This window comes from Platalea leucorodia, assembly GCF_965183815.1.
Source record: "Platalea leucorodia genome assembly, chromosome: 2".
NCBI classification, from domain to species: domain Eukaryota; kingdom Metazoa; phylum Chordata; class Aves; order Pelecaniformes; family Threskiornithidae; genus Platalea; species Platalea leucorodia.
The window spans coordinates 128,965,473-128,978,069 of NC_138824.1; the positions used below are offsets into that span (position 1 = coordinate 128,965,473).

The window sequence follows — 12,597 nt, forward strand, 5'->3', positions numbered from 1 at the left end:
TTATATCAACAGCAGATGCAGGGGAAGCAGAAGCATCCAGTGACAGGCTGGTAGGGAGGAGGACACTGACTCTGCATTCAGGTTCACCAGTTGCAAGTTGGTCCCCCTTGTAATGCTGAAATCTGTAGCAGAAGAATAGTGAGGAGCTACCAGAAAGGGGAACGCAGCAGGGAAGGCAAAACATGTGTGTATATTTATTCCTCCCCATTTTTCTGAATATTAATAAAGATAGACCCTGCCTCTTATACTGGAGACCCACTGCTATGAAGCTCTCTCTGTAGAAGAGCTATGACCCTTCTCACGTAGAACAGGAGAAGATAACCAGGCTTTTTGGAAAGTTTGCTTTCCTGTGAATAAGGTGGCCTTTTAAATAAAGGAGGTGGGCTGGAGTCAGAGAGATTGTAATTAGTAACACCTAAAGGGGCCTGCTGGTTTGGTACACAAAAGGGATCTAAGCTGAACTGGCTAAAGAAAGTGTTAAAAGTTGGGGATTTTGTTTGATTCGTTTGGTTTTGGTTAACATTCAAAGGAACAGATTCTTTTGAAGTGTCCTTCCTTCCTTCCCATTCCCTGGCAGTTCTGTCCCTGTGCCAAGGGAGCAATCGTTACCGTGAAAAACACCTGAAAGGGCAGGACCAAACACAGACCCTTTCCTTCATCCCAGAGAGGTGCTTGGATTAGCCACAGACTTCAGCTCCTTCCTTGACCAACACAGGCGCTGCAGGAGCCCCCCAACGCACACAAGCGCACTGTTTGGACTCTCTTCTCCCCCGTGCCTGTGGTCTCTGGGTGGTGTTAAACTCTACCTGTCACCTTGATGTTGCCTGTAGCTTTGGCAATGTTGTTTTCAATCATGCAGGTGTAGGTGGCGTTAGCAGTAATGTTGTGCAGAAAGGACACCACTTTCAGAGTGATGTTTTCAGCGTTCAGCTCGTAGCTGGTGTTGGCAACGTGAGGTAGGTACTCCCCGGTGTCGCTGTAGGCTGTCCAGCGCACGGCAGGTCGAGGGAACCAACGTGGTGCTTCGCACTGCAACGTGCCCCCGCTGCTGCTGTTCCCCACGTGGACCTTGGGGGTGCTGAAGGCTTTGGGAGGGAAAACAGGGGGAGAGTCAGAAAACAGCAAATGTTTAGGAACTGGGCGTGAAACACCCAACTGCATCTGCTGGTCAGTCCCAAGTATTTCTAGAGTACTTGCTGCTCAGCATCGCATGTAGCCAAACCAAACACAGAGGCTCAGACAGAGGTCTGTATAGATTGGGCTACAGGGGGATGACTACAGGGGATCTAGAGACTCCTAGGACAAGACAGTCCAGTTTGACGAGATCTGCTGGAGTCATGGCACAGCTTTAGTGTCTTTAAGTAATTCTGCTTAACAGTTACGAGCTGGGTCCTGGGCTCATAAACTAATCATTTCCCAAGAGCTCCTGGACATCCAGGCTGCCAGAGGAGACTGGGCTCAGGACCTGGCCAGCCTGAGACCGCCCATGGCTGCCGAACGCTGGGCTTTGCCGGGCAGGAACTGCAGCCAGCGCAGCTCCACTCACCTCTGCTGAAGGTGGGTGGCTGAAATGAGGCACCTGCTTCTCTCAGCAGGGAGAGGCATGCCAAAACCGATTGCTATTATCAGAGGCTGGAGGAAGGGGAAGATGACTCACCCTCTCCGCTGACTGAGAAGGGAGCCTGACCAACACCTACGGCCTCATGATGTGACGCTGATGCTTAAATGGGGCTGCAGCCAGGGGAAGCTCCATCTGCACCTGCTGAGGCTGAGGGCAGACTAAGGTGTGGCCTGAACTACAGGATTTACGCCAACATAACTGGGTTAAACAAAATATTTAAAGCCCATTGCAAACTCAGCTGTGGCTCAGCCAAGGCTCTCAAATAAAACTTTGTTAGTCTCACTCTTCTAGAAAAACAGACCTCTGTATTCACTGTATTTTCCACATGCACATAGGTGAAGAGAAACAGCAGCTTTTTACAAGAGCAAACCTCAGACATGAGCCAAAGCCCTCTGGCCTTGCTGATGTCTACTGTAGTCCCAAGCAGTTCTTCCATCCTTGCCATTGCAAGATAAGGGGCCTGTGAGCCCAGCAGCCTTTTTTTCACTGCTTGAGGAAGTGCTTCACATAGCAACAGGGCAGAAAACACACTTTCAATAAGAAATGGGAGACTGAAATGACACTGGCCAGATGTTCCTCCAACACCAAGTCTTGTATTGCCTTTCTGTCCCAAGATGGACGCCCCATGAGTGATGTGGGGAAGTGTCTGCGTCTCCAAGACATCTGTCACAAGCTTCTGCACAGAAGCTGGTGCCTACCTCCTGGTGCTTTGGCTCTGCTGGGCCAAAGGAGGAGACTGGACCTGCAGAAAAGCAGCCTGTCTCATTCAAGAGCTCTGCTTGTTACTGCTGTCCTTCCATGACTGGCCTGAAGAACAGAGGAACCCTCCCATGCTGCTGTACATCTGGCCTCACCACATAAGCAGTCACCCATCCTAAAACTGCATTTCCTTGACTTGGAGACATTAGACTGTTTTTCTTCTCCCAGTTTGAGCTGTGGGGCAGCAACAGTGGTCGCAGTGGTCAGGGAGAGGGTGCAAAGACTGCAGTCTGCAGGAGACCCTGAAGTGGTTCATCCGTTAGTCTCCAACACGAGGTGACCCTTTGGGAGGTGACTTGTTACTGCAGCCAAAGTCATCTCCCTGGAAGAGTGTGAAGACCTGGTGGTTTCCAGATCTCTCCTGGAGGACTGACTCTCCAACATTTGAAGAGCCATGAAGATTTTTTCCCTCCTTTCTAACAATTCTCTTGGCTACCTTAGAAACTTCCATGACTGGAAGGTCATGGACCCACGCTACTGTGCCAACCCCTGAGTTCAAGAGATGTGCTGGGACCTCAGGGGTGCCAGCAAAAGCCAGCCAGAGAAACACTAAGACCACCTACCTATGCAGGCTCACGTTATCCCTGTTGTATAGTCTGTGTAACTCACCACAATTTCACTGGAAAGACCCAGAGGTGACAGAAACGGGTGAAACGCTGCTGAGTTCAGTGGGAGCGTATTGCTTTGTGCCAGCGGTGAAGATGACGGCCAGACCCAGAGGGTTCAGAAGAATTAAGCACCCGCAAATGAAAATTCAGCAGAGTCTGTGCATGTTTTAAGGTTGACTCATAACAAGGTAAACAAATAACTCTAGCAAATATGTAATACTTAAAATAACTATGATATAGGCGGTTTGTTGCTTTGATAGCCATTTTTAAAAACTGAGAACATTAGAAAAACAGAAAAAAGATATTAAATAGGCTATAATTTTTACTATGCAGCACTTCTCCTGGCTGGAGATATATCTTAATCTAGAGAGAAAAAGCTATAATTTTATCTTTAACAGGTATAAAATCTGAATCTTTATAAGATCAATTAGCTACTCCCATTCTTAGGGGCTCTTTGTAGTCAGTTAAGTATCTGGTAGACTACGTGTGGTAAATAGAATAAAAAAGACAACTGAGTGCATTAAAATAATAATCTTTTCTGCAATGAGGATGTGGAAAGAACATGTAAGGCCATAAACACCTCTGGAAAAGCCAAAAATACCCCAGTCCTACTCAGGCTTGACAGTGGCTGCTGGAGGAGCGGGCACCACTCACAGAGCCTCTAGCATCGACGTAACTGAGGGTAGGTCCAGCTGAGCCATGTTAGCTTGCATTTTGCAGCAGGATATTCTTTCTTGTACCCCTCACCTCCCGTCCTGTACCGCAGCACTGCAGCTCCGCTCCCTCTGGCCGTGGTGACGGAGCACCAGTAGGTGCCGGCATCGGAGAGCTGCACATCCCTCAGCTCCAGGGAAGCGTTGCCGCCGATCACCTGGTCCGCAAACACCGCTGTGCGGCCCTGAAATGACGCGTCTTGCTCTTGCAGGTAGTCCTTCCCACCTTTAAACTCGTGAACCAGCCCAGCTACTCCCGCCTTGGCCCATTGGATCACTATGCTGCCCATCCGGATGTCGGGCTCGAAAGTGCAGCCCAGGACGCCGCGCTGGCCAATGTTCCCTGGAGATGTCAGCGCCATCACGCTGATGGAGCGTTTCCCTGCAAGGAGAAAGCAAGGCGGCGTGAGAAAGGTGAGGGGGTGAGTGCGGAGAAAGACCAGACCACCCTGCAGCTGTCGTGCACCAGCCCTGAGGCTGAACACGCACTGGCACGTTCGCAAGGGCACCAGTAGCAGCTACCAGTGCTGCTAGCGGAGGTCAACTCCCATGGCTTGTATACCAAGATAAAGCACAGGAGCATTTCTTTAGCAGGCAGTCTGCTTCAAAAAGTAGCTCCTCGTGTTTGAGAAGAATTTGCATGGTGTTTTCTTGCTTACTTATATGTACCAGGGATTTTTCTCTTTGCAGCTGCCAGAAGAGCGTGATTTTTGTGTCTTTTCTTAGTTGGGACCTCCCTTTATGCAATACAAATGTGATTGCAAGGCATAATGCTGGCAGAGAAATAAGAGGCTGCCCTTTCACCCTTACTGGAATCCAAACTGTTTTCTTTCGTTTAAGAAAAATCAGCATTTCCCTTCCCTGGGGACACAGATCACTCCTCACATCAAATCCTAACCAGCGAGCTTGAGAATTAGCTCCTTCCTGGAGCCGGCTCCTCTTTTCCATGCAGCCCTTCCCTAAGTGCCCCAGGGAGGCTGCATTTCGGCCAACACCAAAGCAACACATTTTTGTCATCTCTGAGGAAGCAGGGGAACGTGCCCCATCCTGGCAGATGCCGCCCGACTTCGCAATAAATACCATTGTCTCCTCCTATCTGGGAGAAGGAGCACAGTATGTGCAGGACCTCCTGTACGTGTAGGTTTAGGGCTCCGAGCCCAAGGAAATTTCAGCACTATACCTCCAGCAGCACAGGTTGTGCTACACTTATTGACCCCTTGCCTCAGCTGGCTTCCCATGGAGCAACAGATGGAGTTGAACACATCAGTTGCTAACACATCAGATAGATAGATAGATGATAACTAAAAACAAAAAAACAAACAAACAAAAGTCTTAATTTCTTCTGTGAAAGCACAGGTCAGGCCTTCACTTCCCGGGGCAAAACAGAGCTGCCCCACAGTGCCGGGGCTCACACGTGCACCGTCACTGCTGCAGCCTGGGGCTGGCCCACTGACAAGTTTTCACAGAAATTAAAAGCCAACGGATTTCCTCACTCGGCTCTGAGTGCCAAGTGCTGGTGTCTTCTAACCCACCCTGAGCACAGGGGTGTGTGTGTGTGTGTGCATATCTGCATTATTTAAAACCTACAAGAGCTCCAGTCTCCAAGGACAGCACACCTTGCTGAGAAAGGCCAGAACTGAAGTCACCTGTGCAGTATTAATTCAGCCATCTGGTACATAAGCTTTATAAAGCGAGCTTTCATGAAAGGGTTATAGGTGGCACTTCCACACGAGCTCACACCTCAGCCCATGCACAGGATGGAGACACAGAGGTAGCAGCAGGGCAAAAGTCCATCAGCCCTCTGGCAACGGCAAGAAATCGGAGCAGTCCCATACCTGAGACTCCAAACCCGATGATCAGGGCAATCACTGCAGCCAGGATGATAATGACCGTAGTCATGCTATTTGGGGAAAAAAGAAAGGACAACATTACCACGCAGCCCACCTCCTTTCACACCCTACGCCTACGGTGCATGTCTGCAGAACTACCAGCAGGAAGGAGGTCAAGGCGGGTAAGCCACAGATCCAGAGCTAGGTGGACCAGTGAAGCACATGACCACAGTAGTGATGAACATCAGGGTGAGCACTCATCATCAAAGGTAGGGAACCATGTGGCGGGAGGAGAGGAGACCCAGGTTTTGCCTTGGGAAGGAGGCAGCGGGTCCCAGTGGAAGATGCTCCTCTCTGAATCCCCTGGTGCATAAGCAAGCCAGGCAGTCCCTGCTGGCGCTTGTGAGGGACCCAGGGAGGTGAGCAGAGCACTGAGACAGGCCTCTGACCCCACAAGACACCCAGTACAAGCCAGGCAGTGGGCAGGAGGGGGCTGGAAACAGGGCCAGGTCTGTGAGCTGGCTGGTTTGGGGATGCCCCATGTGCAGATGGATAAGTGGCTGTCAAATGAGAAGCTGAGGAGGAGAAGGCCACTTGCTAAGCCACACAGGCAGAGCACTCCTGGCAGAGGAGGTGACAGGCAGCATGACATGGAGCAGCACAGCTTGAGCCTTGCTGAGCGCAAACGACCCCGGCACAGCCCCAGCTCGGACAGACCTTTAAGCGTGCCCCAGTGCAGGTTCCCACCAGAGCCGGTGGAGCTGTCACACATGGTCCTGGGTGCATTGTCACCTGGGTGTTGTGGCAGCAACCTCAGCTCCTCACTGGACCAAGCCCTGAAGCAGCTCCCCACAAAAACCCACAGGTACGTTCTGGGGTGAGCAGCTCATGTGCTCTTGCCCGACGGTCTCACAGACTTGCTGGGCTCAGCCCTGCTCAGGACTGCCAGAGAAGAAACCCAGAGAGAGCCACAGGAGGTCCTCACAGGGGCCTTTCCCCCTTCCCCACGCCCGGCAGGGTGCTGGAAGGAGCTGTGCTGCAGGAGGCACAGGCACTGTCCACGGCCACCCCACCAGTGTCCAGGGCTGCCAGCCCAGAGCCTGTTTTGCCCCATTGTACACAGAAACTCCCGAGCTGCCTCTTCTCGTCTCATCCCCAGGCAGAACCAGGCTGCAAGATGTCACAGCCCTCCTGTCCACACAAAAATAGCTGCTCTGCTTCAGCTGTGTTCACTGGCTTGCGGCTCGCTCTTTCCCGACACATTGGGCAGCCTCCCGTGCGAGAGCCTGTCGGTGTCTGTACAACCGCACTGCTCCTCCCGCCGTTAATGTGTGCCTGCATCAGTTACTTGCACAATCACGCCTCAATCACCATAGATGCCAGGATGACAGGGCTGAGACAGAGCTCTAGGGAGTTGCACCATGTGAACAAGCCCCTCCTGCAGGGCACAGCAGGGATGGGAGAAAGCGAGGGATGGAGAGAAGGGGAGATGTTGCAGAAGGCTTGCTCGTCCTCCCACTGTCTCCCTTCCATCCTCATTCTTAAAGCCAGCGGAAAGTTGTGGGAGGGAGCCCTGTCTGCACATGCCAGTGTGCTCAAGAGAAAGGATCAGAACTGTGTATTCCATCACAAGTGTGCCATAAGTCCATATATAGGTTCATATGAGTCCATATATACATTCACATCCGTACCAAGCCCTCACTGCCTTGACATCCTCAGAGCTGGGAGGTGTTTGCTTGCTCACACAGATCCTGCAGTGCGACAGCTCCAGGCAGAGACTTGTCATGTCCCACAGATCTCAACCCCGAGTCACCTGGGGTCTCAGCCAGGCTCGCTGTGGGACAACCCTGTGCTTTCCTATTCCAGGACAGATACCGAGACTCTTGTGTATGCTAAATAATCTCTACCTCCTTGAGGAGCTCCACCAATTTCTACGGAGCTGATCCCAGAGCAAGATAGTTGCTATAAACTCAGGCAAGGTTGCTGGGATCAGCCTCAGCTCTCATGCTTGGGAAGCACTGGCTTAGACCCACCACACATATGCCTGGAGCAAGTGGCAGCCGTGCTATTGCACAGCGGCAGTGACTCACCCTCACGCCTCTGGATTAAAATCCTCCTTCCCACAAGTGGGCAAGGGAGAAATTGCTGGGAGCTGAGGGATGCTGCCTGCAGGTTACAGAGGATTTAATCAATAAATGCTGGAGGGGGGTATGGCAGGGGACAAGCAGCCAGGACACCCTCCTTTGCAGTCTCTAAACGCTTCAGGTGCCACCACACTTGCCTCTGGTCATCAAAAGGACCCTCTGGCCTGAACACCACCTCTGCCTTAGCACTGTGCCAGGCAAAACTGTCCTCAGCTCACTCACACAAACCAGCACTAACAGGCCAGCACCAACGCTTTTGTCTCCTGCGTGTGCCACCTGCCCCCATAGCTGCAAAGCCTTGCTAGCAGAGAGGTGCTTCCCACCCCTGGTTCAAGGCTGCAACAGGGCTGATGGAAAAAGCCGGTCGTTTGTTATTGGGGGGGGGGCAATTTTGGGTACATGGATGCCACTGCCCACTTCAACACCCCTTGCCAGGGACAAGGAGAAATCAGGAACTTTGGAGTTTCTTCCACAGAAACTGCGAGATCCAAGAATTAAAAATATTTGCCTGTGAGCCCCCCTATGCGTATTGAGTCGATCTGAAGCGCAGGGCGAACAAACAAGAGGAAACTGGTAATCCGGCCACATGCTGACAGTAGATGTGTTTCGCAACACTCCAATCCAGCAGTTCAAGCAAAAAGCAATTTTCTGTGCATCAGCAGCCCTCATACTTCCAGCGTTTCAGAGGCATGGAAACTGGCTGATGCAGATGGCTGGGGCTGCACAAGTCGGAGCCCTGACACGGCCCTCGGTTCCCGGCAGCACTTTGGCAGCCTGCGGGATGCCACTCCACACATCCTACCCACAGCCAAACGGGATTTTGTCCGCAGCTCCAGACAGCCTGAATGCTGCTGAACACAGGGGACAGAGAGAGGCTCGCAGCCCTGTTGTGACAGGCAGCGGAGGCTTAATCCTCCTGATTTCTAGCTCTGTGCAGAGTAAGTTTTCCCTTGGGAATGGGCTTAGAGGTGCGAGGATCAAAAAACCTGGAAGATTAAGAGACTGAAGGTCCCCTGCCTTCCTCCTTAGATCAAAGCTTACTGTGGAAAAGAAACAGCATGGCAGAGGTAACCCAAAAGGAAGGGTTTTCCATTCCAATAAGCGGTTAATGATTGCAGAGCTCAACTTTTCTCAGTGTTTCAGTTTTATTTTTAGAGTCGTTTTGTTTTGTTTTTTCCTGAAATCAATAGAAACCTCCCACTGCTCCTCTGAAGCTTCCTGGAAAATTCAGCCCTCTCTCTGGGCTATTACTGTGTTTCAAGATTAGCCTGAAGATGCCAACAGCCTTGAAGAAGCCTGCTGCTTCCAGTAACCTGCTGCCATCTGGTTGCACGCAGCAGCCTGGAGTGGGCAGAGTATGGTTCTCAGAGCAGCAAGGCGTAGACATTCATTTTTTTCACACTCATCAGTTATTGCATTTCCCTGACAAAAGCCAGCTGGGCTGCTTCTTGAAAATAACAGAGCTGCTTATTACATGCATTCCAGATGCATGAGGAACATGATGCTCAGTGGATATTTACACTGTGTTACATTATTTCTACTAGTGATCTCACTTTCATCAGTGAAAAGATGCAGATAGTATTACTAGTTAGTTCTTCCTTGATGCTCCATGTAGGAAAGCTGGAGCACAACTCATGCGTGAGAGGTCTCTTCTGTTCACATGTGGACTGTACTCCTCACTGCTGTTCATTAGGTGGGACAGATACTCGTAGCAGCTGAAACCTTTTTGTCAGAATAAATGCAAACAAACAGAGTTGTCTCACACACCTCGCTGGAGCCTTTGCCTCCATCCAGCCTGGAAAAGGCCACACCTGGGATGAAGATATGTGGCTTGTTGGTGGCTCTGTTCAAGCAGTCACGTTTACATGCAAGCCCAGTCCACGTTCATTGGAGGCTGAAGCAAATTTCCCAACTAATTTAGCCATCTGGTGGGGGTTATTTTTAACTAATTAGGAGATAAGGATACCAGGTAGATATTTTTATGGCATTTCCCGTGATATTTCTTTTTCTGACTGCAGTTCACCAGGCCTTGGTCAATAGCTCCAAAGGAAACAGGCTCATTGAAACAAGAGATGCAAACCAGCTTGCACGTCTTCCCAGCTCTTACTCCTGACCCACACAGCAAGGAAACTTGCTGCAGGACGGCTTTTGCCTTCCTGCCCACAGCACGCCGATGTGATGGAGACGTAAGTGGCTGTCCTAGGGCCAGCAGAAGGAACAAGGAGCCTTCCTCAAGCCATTGATACCCCAACCTACAACAGCAGGAACACAGAGCCTTTCTTGAGCCATTGATACCCCGACCTACCACAGCATTCAAACCTGAGGTAGCGTATTCCAGCCGTGCACAGTTTCTATGACACACCTCGCCATCCTGGCTACAGTTGATGACCTGCACATGGGTGTCCGACAGCTACATGGCCTCACAGATTTTATAAAAGAAGCTGTACCAGTATTTAAGTAGCCTGGGTGAGTGCAGTATAGAGTCGAGCTGCAAAGAACTGCTATCTTGAAAGCTCCTGGCAGCAGGGTGATACAGCCGAGGCCTCTGGAAAACACAATTCCCTCCCTCCTCTCTCCCAAAGCAGATACAGATAATACAGTACCTCCAGAAAATGACCTGGCCTTGGGATGCCATGGTCACGGCACCTACGAAGACAAGTCAAACTCCAGGTGTCCAAAGGTCCCACGCTGTTCAGCACAGCCCCTGTCCTTCGCATGGTATATACTCCCAGGCTGTCCTGCTTAAATAACTGAACTCAGCTAAGGAGTGGTGAGCCCAAGCAGTGAACTCTGAGGAATGAGGAAGCAGTGAGCATCTCAGCTCCCCCCACCAGGCCAGTCAAAAGCAGGGAGGCCTGGTTAGTCACTGGGGCAATAGGAGAGACCTCCTACACCATCCATGAAAGAAACATGTCTGATTTAAAACAAAAAATAACACTGCTCATGGTTTGGTAGCCAGTTAACTCTGGGGAAGGAGAGCAGCAGTGTCCGACATAGACCCACAGCTCACTCATCACTGGTGCATTGTGTTATACTCAGGACTAGCTCAGGTCTCCTTGCTAAAATCTCCAGTCATGCTGTTGGCACTGGGCAGAGAGGCCCCACTTGCGGGTCCCCTTCCTGTCCCCATTCGTAACGTGCATCTTCCCCTGCCTCTCTGTGCTGTGCTAAGAGGCTCTTCCAGGATCAGCAGTGTTGTCAGAGCCACACAGGTTCAGCAGTGGCCTCTTTTCTGACTGCTGTTTTCTTCTGCTGAACTCCTCCAGACCAAACTATTTCTCCTCCTCAAGGCCAGCTCCTGCTGCTCTCAGATCTGCCATTATGGGGGACATCAGAGCATGTAAAGGAAAGACACTGGCACAGACCCTGCAAGCCTTTCCCTCTGTGCTTGGTCTCACTTGAGGCTAGGGGCAGGATGAGTAGCTATTGGGCATGAGAGGTTGAGAAGTGCAGAGAGATTGTGAAAGAGCAGAAAAGGGAGGGTAGCTTGCACCACCATGTTCATTTTCCTGAAGGGGAACCTGTGATTCCTGTCATCCGCGTCTGTACTGCGTTCTAGGGAGGATGGGCAAAGAGGAATCTTTGACAGTCTGTAGCCATCTCTAGCAAGATGGTTAGCAGGAGTGAACAGCTTTCCTGTGCAGAGCTGAGGATGCCCAGAGGAACTGGGAACAGTCCAGTGCCTAACAAAACCCAACAACAACCTCTGCAACAACCGGAGGTTAAAATCAAGACCAATTAGTACTGGTCAGTGATGACCAAGTTGGCTGCAAAGGCTGAGTAGGGTTCAGGAGGGCTTGTGATGCCCTGAGGGGCACAGTAGCCTTCTAACTGTGCATGTGTGAGATTTCAGAAGTGTGCGATTAGTCTTTTGGACCACAGTTCAACTCCAAAAGAGGCTCTTCACCTCCACAAGGGATGAACATAGCCAGATGTGGTGCATGACACATAACAGATGTTTCTAGACAGCAGAGAGGGAGCTGGAAGGGGCTGTGGCTCTTGTACAGGCATCCAAGTCAGCAAACTGTGTTCCGAGGCATTTAGCACCCAGGACTCACTACTTCCAGCCTCCTCATGCCAGGGTGAAGTTACATGTCCCAGCTTGTGTTGAACCTCCTCCTACGTCCCACCACCTTGCACTGGTGAGAGCACAGATCTGAACCTCCACTAAGCCTAGTCACCTGTTAGGAAACAAAGTAAAATTAGAAAGCAAATGGTTTCCTGCTAGGTTAGAGAGTTGAATTGGCTCCCCATGTGGTCAGAGGAGAGTCACACCCTGTGATACCGCTGGTGCAGCAGGACCGCATGGCCTGCAGCAAGGACAGAGGAGCCAGGGTGGGACCTTCTCCTTTCAAGAGTGACTAGCCATTGGGTTTACTCAGCCATTCATGTGCTGCTTCAGTGCAAGTGCTTGACTGCGAAGCTAATCACTCTCCAGGTAGAGGAGCTACCTGAATGCCCTGTGCAAGGTCTGTGGCAGAGGTATGAGCTGGACCTACTTCTAACGCTCCAATCTTGGCTGCTACTGAAAGCACGTCCTTCATCCTATGTCCCCTGAATAAAACTGAGGAGTGGAAATTTTTCACCTGAGAATCACTGTTGCTCTTTGGTTGTTGCAATAGTTTAAACTTATAAAGCGAACTTTATGTGGTTTTCACTTCCCTCCTGCTTTAGCATGGAATAGCCCTTTTTAATCTGAAAAGAAGAAATCCGATTTATTTTGTAGCATTTTACTGATTACTAAACTTGTTGTAATTTAGCAGACCATTACCAGAAGCTAAGAATAGCTCCGGGCCATAGTGGCCTGGTGGAAAATACATGTTAACAAATATCCTGCTGCCCTCAGTGACACTTGATTTACAGCTGCCTTTGGTGCAGTGCACCGGTTAACTCCAGGTCACAGCCGCAGAACACCTCACCACA

The 12,597-nt window shown here is 50.7% G+C and overlaps 1 protein-coding gene across 1 annotated transcript; it reads right to left on the bottom strand.

Annotated features, from left to right (window-relative positions):
- VTCN1 (V-set domain containing T cell activation inhibitor 1) lies at positions 1-10,309 on the bottom strand (the record flags this gene model as incomplete). The annotated part of the gene is made up of 5 exons (XM_082337690.1): positions 1-122; positions 807-1,085; positions 3,736-4,083; positions 5,537-5,601; positions 10,278-10,309. 5 exons carry the CDS (start codon positions 10,307-10,309, stop codon positions 1-3), a joined length of 846 nt encoding a protein of 281 aa, XP_082193816.1.
- Between the last annotated feature and the right edge of the window lie 2,288 nt (positions 10,310-12,597).